At 41.9% G+C, this 15,226-nt stretch overlaps 1 protein-coding gene across 1 annotated transcript; it reads left to right on the forward strand.

Moving 5' to 3' along the window:
* Positions 1-5,793: 5,793 nt before the first annotated feature.
* On the forward strand, positions 5,794-9,309 carry LOC109463478. Its single transcript, XM_019760315.1, has 4 exons — positions 5,794-6,035; positions 7,827-8,058; positions 8,377-8,432; positions 8,708-9,309. Exons 1-3 carry the CDS (start codon positions 5,871-5,873, stop codon positions 8,409-8,411), a joined length of 432 nt encoding a protein of 143 aa, XP_019615874.1. The 5' UTR covers positions 5,794-5,870; the 3' UTR covers positions 8,412-8,432; positions 8,708-9,309.
* The last annotated feature ends 5,917 nt before the right edge of the window (positions 9,310-15,226 follow it).

A 15,226-nucleotide genomic window follows, 5' to 3' on the forward strand; every position in this document is an offset into this window, starting at 1 on the left:
AGATTCGCATTTGGGTGCTAACTAGCTATAAATTGTGGCGGAACTGGCAAAAGGTAACCAACATCTACAGTGAACATTGTGTTGGGTAGCGAGGTTCTAAAACTGAGAGAAAATTAATTAATTAATTAAAGATCAACAAAGCTTCGCGATGTGTGTTTCAAATGGCGGTCCAAACAGGAAGCTTTATAATCGGTCTCCAGTGAAGATAATTACAACTCAGCGCCCACATCAGGTCCATCTACATGAACGATCTGTTACAAACTATCCATCATCAGTCCAGGGAAGCACGAGCACCAAACTGACCACCGTGAAAATGTCCTGCAAGGTCTTTTAGACAATGATAAATATCAGTCATGTAACGTTGTTGATTATGTTGAACACTTATTGTATGTACTTCTTGTATGAATGTGAGACCGTCAAAACCGCTGTGCCAGAAGTGGACAACGGTATTGTACTAGGCACTGAAGGAGATTTTTAGCTATATAAGGTGTAATAATATGTTATTAGCTTCACAACATGAAATCCTTTTCTTACGCCAATCAATTAATACTACTTGCTAAGTATACGATCCTGTAAATGAAGTATGGAACATACATGAACATGGGAAACGTTGCACTGTTTGACTACGAATGTACCCTAAGGGCATTGATGTAACGGGTGAATTTTTGCATGAAATATAATTATTAAGTGCCGTGATACGGAAAAAGATAATGTCCAGCTAGGTATGCAAAGCAGCACCGCACCTTCAAAAGGTTGTGAACAGAGAACTGATCGTATTTTTCATCAACCAACGGCTAATGACAGACCAGCTAAGCTCGCTAAGCCTGCCGGGTAATGAGGTCAGCAGGCTACGTGACGGGTCACACGTGGTTGTGACGTCATCGGGCTGACCTAAACACGGTTATCAACAGACATGTATAAGCCTGGACTTGAAATGGAGGCCCCATGACGAGAGATACACGCACGTTTCAGACCCCACCATACTTAATGAAATGATAACTGAAGAAAATCACAGCAGAGTGCACTCGCCCAAAACCTTTCGCTCTGGCTAAGTTTAACATAGACTAAGGCTAGCGGCAGATAAAAGAACGTTGAAGGCATTGACGCCCCACCTCACTGTGAAGATGATGAAAGATAGCCCTAGATGATCAAAAACTTATCTTAGATTAAAGTAGAGAATCGCCAAAGTCGCCAAAACCTGTTAGCTTAAAATGGCCACAAAAGGACATCAACAAGACCAACTCATTGATATGGAATTTGAATAAATAAACCCTCTTCCTGACCGCAGGGTATTTGCTGTTGTTCTGTGTCAACAGACGTCATTATGAATAAAGATACTTCGATTTATCCACTGCTGAAAGGTTTTGAAGGGACTTCAAACAAAACCTCAGATCTTAGATCACAACGCAAACAAATGAAAAGGGCAAAAGATTTTTGTGACAATATCCTGGGTAAGATATTGTAGCCAGGCTAGTGGACAGGATATCCAGAGCTCTCAGCATCAATCCCTCACATATCTGACAGGACGTTATGTCCTTGTAGTCTCTACCAAACTCCGCAGATCGCTGGAAAAGGAGTAGAAATTGGCCGAAATAAAGGGATAGTATACCAGAGAAGATCCCGGGCCATAGAAGATCCAATTTGCGACCGGCCTGGGATCTATTCTGGCATACTATCCCTTTATTTCGGCTAATTTCTACTATGTTTCCAGCGATCCGTTGAGTCTGGTAGAGGCTAGTGTCTTTGGAGAAGGCACACATCTTTCCTCACTCCACCCATGTGTAAGATAGGTACCTGAATCTATTTAAAAACTGAACTGGAAGGAGTGGCTAGGCTGGCGGACAGAAGATATGGAGAGGTCGCGGGTTCAATCCGTAACATTCCTGGCTGGACGCTGTGTCCTTGGAAAAGGCACTTTACACGACTTTCCTCACTCCACCCATGTGTAAGATAGGTACCTGAATCTATTTAGGTGGAAGGAGTGGCTAGGCTGGCGGACACAAGATGGAGAGGTCGAGGGTTCAATCCCTTATATTCCTGTGTCCTTGGAAAAGGCACTTTACACGACTTTCCTCACTCTAACCACATGTAAAATGGATATCTGACTTTACGTAAAAGGTGGAAGGAGGGGGATGGGCTCTTCCGCCTTCCAATACTGTGCCCTTGACATAGTGGCAACAAAAACAACAAACCACTGTCCCCATGGTCTGAAAAAAAAACAGACTTTGCTAATGACTTTTCATAACGGAGCGAAAGGCCGCCTGTGACGCCTGACCTGGCATCAGCAGGACAGGTAACCTATCAGAAATACCTGTGGCCTTTCAAAGACTAAGACACTGTCCACAGATATGTCACGCGCGTAACTTACAGTTGTTGATCTGTGTCTGTAAACATTGTCATCGCCGAGCCGCGTTTTCGTCTCGTAAACGGTCCTTGTCATCAACGTCAACTGTCGAGGCAATATCTCTGACTGGTCCGAGCGTAGGTAACTTCTTTGAAGGACAAAAACAAGTATAAAAAGGAACACTTCAATTGCAAATGTACGATATAATTGTGAAAAAAAGTCAAGATATTTGTGAAAAAAAAAAAAAGAAATCACACAAGCTTGGATTCAAACTCGTGTAGCCAACTTGAATAGAAGTTCTTCTTCAAGCTAGACCCTTTGACTTTGAAACATAAGGACAGGTGCTTCCATTCTACGTTGCCCTGGGTATAGAAGTCTGCAGTTTAAAGTTTGCCGTTCTGCCATATGACAACGACCGTTTTGAGGAACATGAGACACACGAACGTACGGCGCAGCTGCAGACCGGCCATCACGGCGACATGTAACCTACGCTTATCACCTGCGGCCTTTCACCTGGCCAGACGAACTTCTCAAATTACACGTTACGCAGAAAGTGAGAAAAATGTCTAAGAGTCGTTGTTTTATCCAGAACCGTCTGTTTTATCCAGAACCATGATCATTTGAGGTTCTAGATAAAGCATCCAGAACCGTGCCTGGGGCACATCTACGTTCTTGGATAAGCGGAGACTATCCAGAACTGTCCCTGATCCTAACCCTAATCCATTCAGGCATAGAACTAGATAGGCACGGTTCTGGATACAATAGTCGTCCATGATGTTTGTGTGGCACATCCACAACTGGACAAACTTTTATCGAAGTGTATAACGGACTCTTAACGTGTCAGAAGTGTGGCTTTCCTCAGACACATACTGTTAACGTCGCTCTTGGTGATTGCGACTTGATGACGTTTCTTTAGCCCACAATTTGATGTTCAGACCACCGACAAGTAGGTCGAAAGTTGACCCAGTGGTCCGAGAATGGGATAGTTAACCCCCACTGCATAACCGCCCTGTTCTTTCATCACTCAAGTGGACCACCTGTGGGTGGAGGTCTGTGGGTTCTGCACTTTCGCGTTGGTCCCATCACATGAGCGGGGTCCAACCCACGCTGGCCTACTCTTTCTCCATTCCAGTGGAGCCACCGGCGGCTGCATCCGGAGGTCTGTGAGTTTTGCACTTTCGCGTTGGTCCTACGTATACCATATCACCGGAATCCAACCCACGCTGAACCCATGCACTGCATTCTATCTGCCAGGGGTTGAAAAGCTGTCGAAGAGATCTCACTCAAAGAAACTGTTACCCAAACTATGAAAGAAAAAAAAAACTATCGACAACATGCAATATTAGCCTTCTCCCTGCTTGTTAAGCTCGTAACTAATTGGGATCCTAACAGCTACTTCAGTCTGCTAAAGGTTTAGATAGTCTTATGTAAATCTCTTTTGATGGAAAAGGGTCAATCCCTCATCTTCTTGCCTGATGTGAAATGCCGATATCAAATGTCGGCATTTCGCAGAAGCCTTACATAAACATACAATAATAATAATACTGGTTTATACTGGTTTACAATGACCGACGACTCTTTCAACAAAGTTGCTGTTGTTGACACAGAATAGGCTGTTTTAATAAGAGTGTTCTTTGTTGCAAGCTCATGCCCGAGGGCTAAAAAATTGCAAACATGTTAGCATGTATGTTCTACGAACTACTAATCTAACTTAATATCTCTACTTAACACTAATAACTTTGGTATACAATATGCAATACATAAATAGGTAAGAGAAACATGGTAACTACTATTCTATTATACTATTCTAGCCAAGCTATTATGGTGTTTGACTTCTTCTCAGGAGGCAGTGGGAGATGAATTGTCCGACTCTTTGAAAAATAAATGGGTCAACTTGGGAGACTTAAGAAGCAATACAGTCTTTTGTTGTTTGTTGAGATGTGAAAAACTTTGGAGATTTTTTTTAGTCACTTTTTTTTCGTTTGAGAATGCCATTAGGACGTGTGTACGTATAGATCCCATGAAAACCTGGTGACTATAACGTAGTTACGTTCATCCAATTATCCTAACCTCGGTACACGCGGCTATTTAATGTACGCATCACAGCGGGTAAATATGAACAAGGAAAACCACAGGGTATTAAACTGCCTTATGGAAAAAGGTTAGGATTATGAATTACCTCTTTGATGATTATCAGATAGACTTAAAGGATTTTATTGACTCTTTTTTACGAAAACAAACCAGTGATAGTGAACACAAAAACATCTTTGTTCGGGGAACACAAACCGGTGCACAAAACGACGTTATAGAATCTTAAAGTGAAACAACCCCCATGTGACATGACGTCAGTGGGGGCGAAACGGTCCTGGTGACTGGTGAATCATATCTTCCTTAGGGACACATCTTGAGTTTTAGTTTTGGGCTCTCAATGACTTGCCGGCACTTAAGACGTCAAAGCAGTAACCCTCAAGTGTACAACTTATCATACCGAGGGCCAAGAAGGTACCAATTTTCGTACAAAAGACGGTAGTAAACTGCCTTGTAAGAATAGCATTTACATTTGTGCGGCATTTATACTTATGACAATTACTGTAGAAAGCCATTACCGTACCCTGGGTTGAACATACCTCCCTTAATGAGACAGAAAGCGTTTTCCTAAAATGACCCTCTGAGGTAATGTTTAGCAAATGATAGGCTTCTGTACTTGCATGAAGCCCCCAGTGGCTTGTTAGACATAAATCGTGGAGGTTTATTGCATCTATATACGAGAAAAACAAAGTGAAGACGAACTTTTTCTATTTTCTGTTTGCTCTTTCGACGAAAACATGATGTGTTACAAGGAAAGACACTTATAGAGATGGGAACATTGCTAATAAATATGGATCTTTTCCTGTTCCTTTTGACGTTTCCCCATTATGGCCAATTTGTCGACAGTAACCAGATCCACAGACTTTAAGTACTTAAGGGGCTAAGACACGCATGTGGGAGGAGAAGGAACACTTCTTATGTCTTTCTTGAGAATTCATACTTAAGTTCCGCAGAGAAACATCGCCCATTTAGTCGCTAAAATTGCTCTTCTAAGAACTTCCGGACTCTGACATCGTCACACCTGGGGGAAACACGTTACCTGTACAGGTGTACGTGTTTGACGTGACGTACAGGTGTGGCCGTGGTTAATCGGTAGTAAAAGGGTTACTTAACAGTTTTACCGACCTAGCGACCGACAATTGAGGCAAAACCGTCCCTTTATGTGGGATAAAACAGCCGGATTACGGCGGATCCCACACTGCGCATCATCAGACAGTATGAGAGCTTCAAAGCTTCCGCCAGAGATTTCCTGGAACGAGTGGGCGTGACCCAGTTTGCGGTTGTCGTGGCAACGAATCAATAACCCACCCTATATAAGCGCCGACGTCGACGGTCCCTTCACCAGTCCCTTCCGCCCTCGACTCAGACGCGATCCGACTTGTGGTCTGATTTTTTTTGTATCTCTCTTTCTCTGGAGAAGTTTTCCACGATCTGCAGTATGCTGATGAACAGGTTTGCCCCCGTCGTGCTCGTGTTGGTGGCGGTGACGTGGTCTCGGGCCGCTGCCGGGCCGGTCTGGCCAGGGTCGGCGGGCTCAGGACCCCGGGCCGCCCGAGAGGTCCGCCGCGACGCCACGGTCCCAGACGGACTCTACAGCCCAGAGGTAAGCACGGGACCCTAGCCTCTACCAGTCTTCGGGAGGTGGCTTGAAAGAGTAGAAACCGGTCAAATAGAGAGATGGCATGCAAATGGAGTTGGTCTGCTAGAGCGGCAAACTGTTCTCTCCAGCAGACCAACAGCTTTTGCATGCCATCTCTCTATTTGGCCGATTTCTACTCTTTCCAGCTGACTACCGAAGCCTGGTAGAGGCTACTGGACCTCCCTGTCTAAACATGCTGCTATCTCTGATGTCCACTGTCACTCTAACGTCCAGTCTGTAGTCCTTTCTTCAGAAATATAAGCGAATGTTGGTCTTGTTTTTCTGGTCGGTTTTCTTTGGATTTCTATTGTAAAATTTTATTTTTCATGCTAGAAGACATTTTTACAGGTTAGCTGTCGGTCCCGTTTTTCAGGAAACCTATACATGTACCTACGTTCAGGAATCTATCTCACTCCAAGGCAAACAGAAAATGATGGTTTAATGCCCCGGCGGAGTCATTTCTGTTGTTCCCACTTGTCCACACGTCAGCGTGGGCCATCAGTGTTCTTCGTTGCACTTCAACCACGTTTTGTAGCTTCGTCAACCTCATCCTTCAAACAAGTTGTATCCCTAAACGTATTTCTTTTCCGCCCCTTGCCTCTAAACGGCAATAAATTTGCGTCGTCAACTTTGGATCGACCGAAAGTGGAGCTGTGTGATGCCCGGTTTTACATGTATAATTGGACTAAAGTGCCCGGTGATTCTAAGACAGGAAAGCAGACAAAAATCCGTCATTTATCTTTGAAACTCTTGGAGAACAAAATTCGTCCCTTATCTTCGCGCAAAATGAACAGACTGTCCACATGTTACTCATTGGGGTGCAAATGAAGCTTCTGCGTTAATTGATACCCTCCAAGCAGAGGTTGATGGGGGGAAGATCGTTACCTTTTTATATATGCCACGTTTTTTTGTCGCTAACCCCACCGAGAATATGTAAAAAGGTGTCGTTCTTCCGGAAATTTTTGATTGGAGAGTGTTTGTCAAAACAAACACTGCAAAATGAGTATGCTGCAAATGAGCACCTGCCGTAAAATGTTCTGTCACTGAAACACGTCGTCTGTCCACTTCACGAGCATCAGATGTGGCCCAAATACAACAGCAGATGTCATTAAGATCCTGGATTATGGAGTGTCCACGGAAAGAGAGTTAGTAAAAACCAAAGGTCGCGTGGCAGATCCCGGGATAAACGTCGTTTGTCCCACCTTCTTCCGGACCAGATAAAAGCTTCTGGAAGCAGGGACTTTGTATGATGAGTGCAGAAGCACTTTTAAGATTGAAAATAAAACATTTCCAACGACAAGAAGTTCAGCTTTGAGAAGCCTTCAGATGGAATCCGCCATCTTTGATCGGCTCTGAAAAGTCACTTGACCTAGAGGTTATGAACGAGGTTTTTGCTTTCCCCTTCCAACTCATTAACCATTTTCAAGAAAATGACTTGTTTTATTATGTGTAAATAAACCTTAAACAATAAAGGTCACACGAGTCATATAACTGGACGAGAGTGCTGTAGATGGGGGCAGTCGATGACAGCCTTGATAACGGTTAACAATGGGGGTTTGGTAGATAGTAAGGTTCTCAAAATGTAGACATTTGCCATTAATACAAGGACATGTTTTACTTAGCAAACTTCAAACAGATTCTTCAGCCTTCTTCAGGATTGATGATCCTATGACTTAGGACAAGTGTCTGAAAGTCTATACCGTCCGCCGCCCCGGTTGCACACTATAACCACGTGGCTGTTTCTCGTCCTCACAGCGCATAGGTGACGTCACGAACAAGATGATGGACTGGGCCATCATCCGGGAACTTATCATGTCAGAGGTCAACACCGCCCTGAGGGAATCGTCCGCAGCACGTGACCTGATCCGGTCAGAGGTCAACAAGAGTCTGAGGGAAACGTCGAGAATGACGAAAAGCCTGGCGGAGTCTCTGGTGTCCATGTTACAGGACGGCGAGGAGGAGAGGGAAGTTCGCCGCACAGACTCAGGTAACAACTTTGTTTGTTTGTTTGTTTGTTTGTTTGTTTGTTTGTTTGTTTTAAAGCCCACGATCATGATAGTTATCATTCTGGCATACTTATTGACTCCTAAGCGAGGACTCATCTATGTGATCATTCTATTAATTGTAATAGATGAAAAATCCATCGATAGATATACCTGTACTATAATGCTCTGCTTTTTGCATGCTTTCAAGATTCTATGGACATAAGCATCCAGATCCACTCTTTGTTTTTTTATCAAAGAGTGGAATATGACGCACTTGTTTACGAATCTCCTTCTTAACTTTATTCTTTTTTTTTCTACAGGCCACCCTCCCCTGACGTTCCCAAGACTGGGATAGACCTATGATTGCCGTGACGAGGTGAGTAAAATAAAATGTTTCTCCCTATTACAGATTATACTCCTTTTGACGAGAGTTTGTCTTAGCGTTCTCGTTCCTTCGTCTCCGATGTTCAACGAACACAGAATATGGTGCGAATTGCATTACAATATTTTCTTTTGCTATCATCTTAAATATGCAACAATCATTGTACGATCATTCAATGGTGCAGGTGTATAAGCATTTAGAAATATAAGTCAAACCTTGCACGACAGTTCTTTCTATGTACTCAGTTTTCCCTTTTTCTTTATTCGCAGCTGCAGAAAGGACAACCTTTACGACCACCGAGCCTGCGGAAGATTGATTGATTGATTGGTTTATTGATTAATTGATTGATTGATTGATTGATTGATTGATTGACACTCCAGTGAAGTCTTTCAACAGAGAAAAGTTGTTACAGCATTATATAGTCAGTTATACATGTAGGTGCCGGTGTATTTTGTCAGTGTTGCACCCAAAGTCAATAGTAGTTTTTTTTCTGACTGTGGATAAAATGACATGATCAGTCCTAAACGCCAAATCAACAATATATTGTGTTTGCACCCACGTGACCATGAAGCAAGTAATGTCCGCCATGCTGTACAGTTAAACCAGGAGGTTACTGTTAACATTTAAATTTTCATTTGTATTCATAGCACAAACCTAGTGTCATAGGTTCGTTATAGTTTAACCAACTAGTATGGTACCTCAGTCATCTGCAGATATCCTATTTTTCTACTTAACTTAGAACAATGATCTCCGTGTTACACCAGCAGATTCTGTCACGTAAAATAGATTTTAAGTTAAGACAGCCCACTGTCAAGACAACATGTATCTATTCAACCACAAGACTGTTCTGTAATGTTGTTTCGGATATAATATATGTTTTATAGCAGAAAATCTCTCGTTTGCCTTTTTGTTTGTTTGTTTGTTCACTTGTAATTAAGCACAATGGTCAACGTAACTTTCTAACGGATCTTGGTGGGTTTCTGTGGCCAGACATTGACAAAACGAGTATACATATTTAATAAGCAAGAATTCGACGTTCCTAACCAAAGCTAGATACTCATTTTCAGGTGTAAGTGCCTTTCGCTGGGGCACAACTTTGGAGCTTATTAGAGATTTGAACCCAGAACCTTTAGATCCCAAGCTAACAAACCACAAGACCACCTTCCCACCAGTTTACGTAAATCCTGTCAGAGACAAACGTTTATACGCCAAAAAAACAGTTACTCAACTGGATATGAAATTGGAAACGGTCAGACGTTTCAGGTAGTATCCACCAGCTTTCGTCAGTGACTGAGAGACCAGAGGGGAAATGCAGGTTTATAAGCACAAACTATTGATTGATCTCTCAGTCACTGACGAAAGCTAGTGAATACTACCTGAAACGTCTGACCGTTTCCAAAATCATATCCAGTTGCTTGAGTAACTGTTTTTTGGCGTGTCTTATTACCTGGATGTCTAACCTTCACACAATTATCGTCCTGTCTATCTATAATTTTATTTGAGGATCCCAACCCCCGTCCTTTTCCCATCCTCCCCACGCCACATCAAAATCAAACATTCATGAATCGGTCAGAACGAACTCCTATGATCTATGACGTAGCTTGACGTCACTAACTCATCCCTTGTCAAATGTCACGATCCCGCTGACGTTTGGGGAAATCTTCACATAATCCCAAATCCGACCTTAATCCGATTCAGACCCTATTTGTGGTTCATATCCGGATAATTAGGCTCCCATGTGGTGGCCATGATATCTCACCAGGGACAAAAGGATAAGAGAAAACGGAGGCTGGGATTTTGTTGACTTTTCTGTAATTAAGCCCATCATGTAGTACACAAGGCATGTGTTCCTTTCAATAAACGGTTAGAAATAAAGATGAAGAAACCTTCTCATCTTGATTATTTTGCACGAGTGAATAGATATTGGACATTTGGGTAATAACAATGAAAAATTGTCAAAAGCCAGCCAGATAGGGTCAGATGGGTTCAACGGAGACACTCTTCGGCTGACTGACTCCTTTGGCAACTCATTAACCCTAGTTGGGTCAATTTGCACCATTCCAGAGATATCATTATCGTTCGTAACAACCTTATCTGCTGAAAAGTGTATGGTGCTGTCTCTCTCTCTCTCTCTCTCTCCCTCTTGGCTTGGCTGAGTGCTGTATTGTGCCTGAATCTAACATATGTTATACTTCATGGAGGATGCTCAGGACTGAATAAGGTAGATTTTTGTCTCTTGTCACGTGAATATCCCATCAAGTCACGTGACAAGAGAACTCCAAGACGAGATCTCAATCGGGTTGATGAAGAGACAGAGTACGTCTCGAAAGCTCCCCAGCATAGCTGAACTTTCGTTGTGCGTCTATGTATAAATATTTTGTCAAACTAGATTTCCAAACTTCATGATCTAAAATTTGTTATTTGATAGATTCTAATGGATGTTAGGAATGTCTAAGCTGACGTATATGCACGAGCGATAGCGAAGCCGCATTGTACAAGTATAACTCTTAGAAAAAGCATCAAGATCAATCTTCACAATGATAGAAAATAACGACTACAACAGTCTTCCTTGTCTCCCTTTCTCTCTGGACACGCATGGCATAACAATTCAATTCAATTTATTCAATGACAATCAAACAAAATCGCACAAAAGCAGGAAATGCTGTTGCACCCCTGAATTGTGTTTTCGACTTTTACAACAGGACAAGCACACAGGAACACACTATATACAAATATGTACAAACACCATTCAATCTACAACAGGAAATAGCAGACATGGGTTTTCAAATATCAGTCATTATCACTGTCATTGTAGGGTCTTACTGCACAATGTAAAAAAGACTTTTTCAAGCGTAGAGTCTTAGCTATGGGCAAAGTGAACATGTTTCTGCAGTCTAACAAAGCTAGAGGGGTTGTTACGCAAATCATTTAGTTCAAAGGTACATGCATGGTTTGAAGTATGACACGTAGTCACCCTTACATTTGTTTGCTGCATGACGTTTTACTTAGATGCAGTCCTAGAGGCAACCTTAAAGACACTATTTATATGGGCTCTTAAAGACTCGGCTTAGAAGAAACCTTAGAGACTTAAATGGCTTCTTTGGGACAAGACTTAGAAGGCCTCTTACGCACAAGCCTCAAAGCACTAGCTTTCAGGGACAAGACGAAAGAAAGCTGAAAAACCTGAAAGCTTAATGAGTAATCTCTTAGAGAGACGACGTAAAGACGATCTCAACCACAAGACCTAGAGGGACTTTCTTGAGGTTTAGCGTAAGACCGACGCCATGACCTGTGAGACTTCAGAAACACACGCTTTTAAGTAGCTTCCAGAGACAAGACAAAAGAAAGCTAAAAAACCTAACAGCTTTGTGAATAATCTCTTAGAGAGAATACGTAAAGACGCTCTAAATGACAAGAGGGACTTTCTTGAGCTTTAGCGTAAGGTCGACCTGTGAATCTTTAGGAAGTTCCGGATTCTTTATAATGGACCTTCAAAGTATCAGACTGTCTCCTACAAACAGGACAGGGCAGCTGGGTTTAATGGATTATCTACACGTGAGACACATCCGGCAGGAAAGGTCGGAATGAACTGGGCCATCGTCCTACAGTAGGTTTTATAACACCGATACAGATATATACACACTCACTCACTCACTCACTCACTCACTCACTCACTCACTCAATCACTCACTCACTCAGTCACTCTCTCTGTCTCTCCCCCCTCTCTCTCTCTCTCACACACACACACACAAAACACACACACTCACACACATGCACACGCGCGCGCGCGCGCACACGCACACACACACACACACATACACACACACACACACACACACACATACATACACACACACACACACATACACACACTCCTGCACACACACACACACACACACACACACACATACACACACTCCTGCATACATACACACACACTCACACACACACACATGTACGCACACACTCACACACACACAGAGTCAGACTCACACACACACAGCCACACACACTACTTGTACTACTACTACTAACCACTGTGACTACAGGCACCACTCCTGTAAATCATGAGCCCCTGTTACTATCAATAACCACTTTAGTATGTTTAGGCACCGCTACTGTACAATATGACCCCTCCGTGCTTCCGACCGTTCAAAACAGATTTGACTGACAGATTGACTGATAAGCGTAAAAACACCCCCCTTCTGGGGTTAACCTTGGAGTATCCAGGTTACAATCCAGCCGCTAAACAACCAACTTCCTCATCAATCATCTACTAAAACCCAAAGGAAAGCAAATAAAGCTATCAGATTTGAATTACAGCAGAAGTAATATATATCTAGCTATTGCCAAAGTACAAGTAAGTCCAAAGTAACTTTAAATGACTGGAAACATAGATTACTAAAATCTAGAGAAGAAAACAAAGTTGTACAAGCTTCTAAATATAATTGATTCGCATTACGAGTCGTCTCCAAAGGTTCAGACTAAAGTATGATGGCGACCCGACTACCTAACTAACAAGCTAGATGTAGTCTTAATTTGAAGAACCCTCGGACAATGGGCTCAAAATATGTTAAGTATCTTTAACATGCCTACTTTCTAGAGAATTTGCTAGGAAATACTAAAAAAAGTTCATATATACGCTACAAACTTAATTGTGGAAGTGAAAACTCAGAGAAACAGGCAGTCAGAGGTGGCAGACTTCACCCCTTACAGCGTACATGTAGGTTCAAAACACGCATGTAGGCAGACGCACAAACAAGCTGAAAATAATACTTCACTCATTTGAAGAAAGATAATGCTGCAGCTAAAAACAGCTAAAACATAATACATTAATACGTATAAAAAATAAATTTGAGTCGCCCTTTTGAAATTTAAATGACCACGTTTGATTGCCTAAGATTCAACAGGCCACTGTTTTACAGGCAATTTAAAAGAGCACATTTTCTTATATATACTCTGATAATACTCATAATGTCACACACTGCTGGTTATGGATAAACACGAAGTAAAATTCGTTAAAGAAGTTAAGAATTCCAGCGTCTTTCACAGTTTAAGTCGACAAGCGTCTTTTTAAGTGTCTCTAAGCAGTCCCTGCTATACGGTATACACTCGTATTTGTAGAAATTTGAAATATACCTAATTTTAGACGTGCACGCGATATGAAATTAATTTAAGAAGTAAAGAACACCAACGTCCTTTAAAACTTAAGTCGAAAAGCTTTTTTTTAAAGTTTCGTTAACCAGTTCCTCACTATCTTACCTTAGCTGGCAGCAGACCACCAGAAACTGAAGTGGTCCTGCCTCAAACTGAGCGTTTGATTGCCTAAGATTCAACTTGTTTTACAGGTCCTTTAAACGATCGCATTTTCTTTTACATATGTTCATAATATCACACTCTAGTTATGGATAAACACGGAGTGAAATTAGTTCAAGAAGTTAAGAATTCCAAAGTGTTTCAAAACTTAAGGCGAAAAGCGTTTCTCAAAGTGTCTCTAAGTAGTTCCTAGCTATACGGTATACACTCGTATTTGTAGAAATTCATACACACAAATATATGATAAACATACCTAATTTTAGACGTGCGTGTGAAATTGATTAAAGAAGTAAAGAACACAAACGTCCTTCAAAACTTAAGTCGAAAAGCGTTTCTTTAAGTTTCTTTAAACAGTCCTACAGTATCTTACTTTAGCTGGCAGCAGTCCACCAGAAACTGAAGTGGCCCTGCCTCAAACTGAGCGTTTGATTGCCTAAGATTCAACTTGTTTTACAGGTCCTTTAAAAGATCGCATTTTCTTTTAAATAATTATGTTCATAATATCACACTCTAGTTATGGATAAACACGGAGTAAAATTAGTTCAAGAAGTAAAGAATTCCAACGTTTTTCACAACTTAGGTCGACAATTGCAAGCGTTTTTTTTAAGTTTCGTTAAGTAGTCCCCAGCAATCTTACCTTAGCTGGCAGCCGACCACCAGAAACTGAAGTGGCCCTACCTCCGACTGTGCGACAACATAAACGTCTCCATGGCAACTATCTACCCCGGGTGACAGGCCGACCGTTGCCATGGCAACGCCCTAAATATTGACCCGAATGCTGCAGGGCCGCGCCCGGGGTCGGGGAGATGCGCATGCGCCGTGCAGACCACTTGAGTTGTGGAGTTGTTTGACCAGCAGCTGGTCGGCAAACTTAGAGAGTAAATCTTCTTAAAAACGTCGCGCAAGGGAAAAATACGGAACAAAACATCAACAAACCTTTACGAATTATTTTCCACTCTTTTTCAACTACCTCGCGACTTAAACTAGACCATCCACAACAACTTACGACAACTTATAACAAAAATGACAACTCATAATCTTCTTAAAAACGTCGCGCAGGGGAAAAATACGGAACAAAACATCAACAAACCTTTACGACTTATTTTCCACTCTTTTTCAACTACCTCGCGACTTAAACTAGACCATCCACAACAACTTACGACAACTTATAACAAAAATGACAACTCATAATCTTCTTAAAAACGTCGCGTAGGGGAAAAATACAGGAGAGGTCAGGAACAAAACATCAACAAACGCTAACTACTTATTTTCCACTCTTTTTCGACTACCTCGCGACTTAAACTAGACCGTCGATAACATTATACGACAACTTATAACAAAAATTTAAACCTGGCAAACCTGAGTAAATCTTCTTAAAGACTCGCGCAGGTTAAAAATATGGGAGAGGTCAGGAACAAAACATCAACAAACGTTAACTACTTATTTTTACCTCTTTTTCAGCTACCTCACAA

This window comes from Branchiostoma belcheri, unplaced genomic scaffold (assembly GCF_001625305.1).
Source record: "Branchiostoma belcheri isolate BF01 breed outbred unplaced genomic scaffold, Haploidv18h27 scaffold126, whole genome shotgun sequence".
NCBI lineage: Eukaryota > Metazoa > Chordata > Leptocardii > Amphioxiformes > Branchiostomatidae > Branchiostoma > Branchiostoma belcheri.

What these genes read in the sequence shown, in the direction of transcription:
- LOC109463478 (XM_019760315.1), top strand. Translation starts at nt 5,871, where the DNA reads ATGCTGATGAACAGGTTTGCCCCCGTCGTGCTCGTGTTGGTGGCGGTG. An exon ending in ACGGACTCTACAGCCCAGAG is followed by an intron (nt 6,036 to 7,826) that starts GTAAGCACGGGA and finishes TCGTCCTCACAG; the next exon opens with CGCATAGGTGACGTCACGAA. An exon ending in AGTTCGCCGCACAGACTCAG is followed by an intron (nt 8,059 to 8,376) that starts GTAACAACTTTG and finishes TTTTTTCTACAG; the next exon opens with GCCACCCTCCCCTGACGTTC.